Here is a 4,774-nt window from a genome sequence, read left to right on the forward strand (position 1 = left end):
ATATATAACTCCTAGCGTTTTATAGTCTGATATTTTAGGAGTTCAGAGTGAGTCCTGGTGTACAGAAGGGTTATAATTATAAACTGGTAAAGAAATAAGAAAGAATGAGTCAATAAACCAACAGGAGTAATTGATCAATTAACAAAAGGTGCAGGGCAATTAGGAAACCAACATGGATTTCAACTCAAGGGAGTCAGGAGACAAACTAAATGAGGTACAAAAGATAAATTGATCTCAGACCAGAAACAGGAAGTGCAACCACAACTGAGTTAAAACTCACTGAAGTTTATTTGCTTCTATAGAAAACAGGAAAGGCCTAAAAAATCCTGAAGCATTACTTTCCCTCCCTTTCAGGTCATGGAGGAGTTCTATCACCCGAAAACAGTGTGGGTCCCTCTGGGTATTCTGCTGGGCTCTGGAACCCTGTTTGCTGTCCTCACTCTCCAGTGGCAGCGCTGCTTGGTCACTTTCTCGACAGCAACATTTGGCTCTGCTATCATCACTGTCACAGTGGATTATTTTATTGAGCTGTTTGCCTTGGTGCACTACATCTATGACAGACTCAAGGTGAGGACATGTGCTTAAGTTTCTGTTTGAGTCTCTGAGTTTGTTGATGTGAAGGAGAGCTCCGCCAGTCACCTTGAAGCAGGATTTTTGTTCATGTTTGTGCGAGTCCAAAACATATTGACACATTTGTAGCTGTGCAGATAAAATCTCTGATATTAAATCCTTTAAAGAGTAAACAACAAGAATTTTGGACACATTAACTTAAAGAAAATATATCTATATTCTGAGAACATTCACTTTTTCAGTTTTATTTGATTTTACATTTAAGAGTCATTCTTTAAATTTTATCGAGTAAAGTTATGTTTACTAGATTAAAAAAATGAAAAAATAAAATAAAATAAAAAAACACATTTCAGGTCAAATGAAAAACTTAATGAAACACATTCTGCCATAAATATTATGCTTGTTGCAAGAAAAGACCTGAGGAAACAGTTGAAAGGAAATGAAGGTGGCTGTCACCTTTACTGTCAAATATACAAAAAATGTGCTTTTATAATAAAAAAGACATTAAATATTATTTCATTGTCACTAGACAGCTACATATGTGTGAATATATAAATACATGTTCTAGTTTGAAGGAAATTTTGTAACTAATTGACTAAATGTTTGATCCATTATTGCATTTTTATATTTTCTGATCATTGTAGCCTTATGGTTTAAAACAGAGGATGAGAGTCGGTGTGTCTTATCAATGTGTTCTTTCTGTCTGCATAAACAAAGGTTGGTTACATTCTAACATTTGACATAAAAGGTACCACCTTCAGGGGTATTACCAGGAAGAGACACATGTTGTAAGGTTGTTATTGGGCAGAGATTTTGTTAGTTTTGGTGCAGTCTCTCCTTAGAGCAGCCTTGGCTTTGCTTTGTTTTGTTTTGCTTTCCTGACAAAACACCCAGGCCTTCTGGCTGATTGAAGTCTGACTGTGTACTGCTGGATCTGATTGGAGAGAGATGAGAATAAAGTTTTTTAAGAGATCCAATTGGTTTTCTGCGATATTATTCACTTTCATTTATTGATCATGAAATCCCTTCAATTTTTTTTATTAGATTCTATGATGTTTACATGGAAACAGTCATTTTTATTCCTGGATTCATGGTGAATCTAGTTATAACCCTGGAATCACCAGTTTACATTTGCATAATTATTTTTATCATTTTTTTTACTGTTCAGCTTAACTCAAACTATAATAGATGGCTACTCTGTACTTTGTAAGCACAGAATAGTGATTAAATTCTGGAACTTTATTACACCTTAATGAACCTTCAAGAAAAACATGTTCATATTTATTTCAGGTGGCACCAAAAAAGCCAGTGTGTTGGTTTACGTGGGTCATCTTGGGGGTCTGGCCCATCCTAATGCTCCTTGGAGTGCTGATCCAGTGGAAAGTCACTGCAGAGGGATTTTCTCACACAGAAGGTAAGTGCATGCAGCTCAAACGGGCAGTAAAGTGATCAGTTTTGGTCCGGTGTCTAAAACAAAAAGCCTAAAGTGTGGATTTTCATTCACAAAGCATTATGGGTTATAATCATTATGTGCATGTGTCATTACAGTTCTGTTGGCTGACTCTACCTGCTTACTCAAGGGCAGACAAATACACAAAATAATGTTTTAGGTTTTGATTTCATTTCATAATAAGCCTAGGAGAAATGTGAATTTAGCTTTTGTGGCACAAATGACTTTGCTGGACTTATTCAAATTTGCTGTATACTTAAAAGATAATGGGGTTATTTTCACTAAGTGAACATATGCAATAAACTGTATAACATCATAAAAATTAAATAGTTTATAAAAATATGACTGCTCATAAACTAGTGTCAGAAATAAATCTGGTGATTGTGAAACTTGTTCCAGTCATGATTTCACTACAAGCTGGTGAAATAAATCCTGATATTTATGTTACAGATTTTAAAACTGAAACCGTTAAAGGCACAAAAAACTGAGTAGGTGTCTGTTATTGTGGGAGCGAAAGTCTGAATATACCAGTATCAGTGTTTTCACCAGAATCTGTTATTGACAAAAAACAACTCTAATCTATTCTGAAAGCAACCACAACACAGATGGCAAACTCGCACACACACACACACACACACACACNCACACACACACACACACACACACACACACACACACACACACACACACATACACACACACAATCACATGCACACTTGCAAAATGAGTACATAGAAGCAACACAATGTGCACAACTTACATTCAACATAATGTGGAGAAAGACAGAAACATGCGGGACATATTATTTTGCTCACCAACTCATTCATTACTGAAACACAGACAGCTCTTTACCCACATACACACACTGCACTTTATCTCTGCTGGCATGTGCCGTAACAAAGTTTCATCGAAGAAGTCACACATGAGCTCAAATAAAGGGATTTAGCAGCAGGCTGCCATGGCTACCGAACTGAAGACATGGGCACAGAGGGAGAAGATGTTGTTAGTGCTAGTTTTTGAGGAGAAAATAAGTCTATGGAGTGGAAAGAAACCCGAGAAATAAAAATTTATTAAGGGAAAAAAAGCCTAAATGAAATAATGAGAATAAGGGTGTATTCACACCAGCCCTGTTTAGTTCACTATAATCAAACTCTAATTTGTTTGCTTAGAAAGTCTGATTCATTTGGGGAGGTGTGAACAGAGTTGTAATTAAGTACAAATACTTTGTTACTGTACTTAAGTACAATTTTTGGGTGTCTGTACTGTACTTGAGTAATTATTTTTCAGCCTACTTTTTACTTCTACTTCTTACATTTTCACACATTTATCTGTACTTTCTACTCACTACATTTTTAAAAAAGGCAAGAAGTAGAAAGTGGTTACTTTTATTTTTAATTTGGCTTGTTTTCATTCCAGCTTGTTATTGTAAAAAATACCTCCTAGATAGAGGGAATTTAATTGTGGTTGAATGAGAAGTATAAATATATAAAATTTGGATAATGTATTACTTTGTACACAAACAAATTATGTCACTCTCCAGCAGGACATAATAATTAAAATAAAAGGACTGTACTTAAGAAGTATTTGTATTTCATGAACTATATCATTGCATTTAGCCACAGCCCTCAGATAGATTTTCATTTTGGGGAAAAGGTTTGGGCAGCCTTGATATATGTATATAAACTGAAACAACTAGACTAGTGCATCCTAAATTTGACATAAATTAATTATTTTAATACAACAGTCATTTCTGCATGTTTTGGGGAGGTCACCTCCTAATAAATGTCATTACAGAAAATCTAACTGCTAATTTTAAATCAATACTTTTTACTTTTAAAACTACAAAAAAATCACAGAATTTAAGACTTTTACTTAAGTAATATTCATAAAGTAGACTTTAAATTTTACCAAAGTAACTTTTGGTAAGATACTTGTACTTTTACTCAAGTATCACTTTGTGGTACTTTATGCAACACTGGGTGTGAATGCATCAAACGTAGACCAAAAAAGCAAACTCTGGTCTTCCTACAAACCAAGAGCTTGACTCAGTTGAAGTGAATTCTGGTTCAAATGCATGTGAGACCCCTCCAAAAGCAGGAAGTGGACTACAGCGCAGGGCATTTTGAGTATTAATAGCAATTAAGTTCCTTGTATACCTTGCTCGACCTCTGTATAAGAGGGACATCACTGCTATGACGCTGGACATGCTCCCACTCACACGGAGCCGTCTCAGCCGCCTTGTGTGAAAAACAAAATTCTCCATGCCTCATCTTCCACTCATGCTGAGCTCATTGTTGAAGAGGGTTTGTTTGGTACATTTGCCAAAAACAAAAGAGAAATCCTACAACCGTTCAAATCTGATGCCACTCCATGGCCCAGTCCCAATGCTCAGTGCACACCCTACGCCCCTCTGCGAAGTGTGGATTCAGTCAAAGTGCACATAATTGTCCGAGTGCGCAGGTTACAAGTGTGCAAAACAATTGAGAATTGGGACAGCACGGATTACGCTGTCAAACACCGATAGCTACCGGTCACTGTTAGGCCAAATTTCATTTACATAAAAGCAAATGTTTAAAGAAAGAAACAAATTTTATCTTCTTCATGATTGAGTTTACACAATATATGCAATCTATTCACTTCTCTACTAATCAGAAGACAAAAAAAATTACAATGTCTTGTTCACTTTTTGAAATTCCTGATTTAACTTTGTCGTGATTTGTTCTTTTTTTGGGGTGTAATCATTTTATTTAATGT

The 4,774-nt window shown here is 35.7% G+C and overlaps 1 protein-coding gene across 1 annotated transcript in view; it reads left to right on the forward strand.

Moving 5' to 3' along the window:
• Positions 1 to 4,774, forward strand: part of tmem198aa (transmembrane protein 198aa) — a 38,016-nt gene that overhangs the window by 27,520 nt on the left and 5,722 nt on the right. The window contains exons 4-5 of the mRNA XM_014022321.1: positions 355 to 567; positions 1,861 to 1,984. Of these exons, the coding sequence (XP_013877775.1) occupies positions 355 to 567; positions 1,861 to 1,984 (337 nt within the window). The remainder of the gene's footprint in view (positions 1 to 354; positions 568 to 1,860; positions 1,985 to 4,774) is intronic.

This window comes from Austrofundulus limnaeus, unplaced genomic scaffold (assembly GCF_001266775.1).
Source record: "Austrofundulus limnaeus strain Quisiro unplaced genomic scaffold, Austrofundulus_limnaeus-1.0 Scaffold325, whole genome shotgun sequence".
Lineage (NCBI taxonomy): Eukaryota > Metazoa > Chordata > Actinopteri > Cyprinodontiformes > Rivulidae > Austrofundulus > Austrofundulus limnaeus.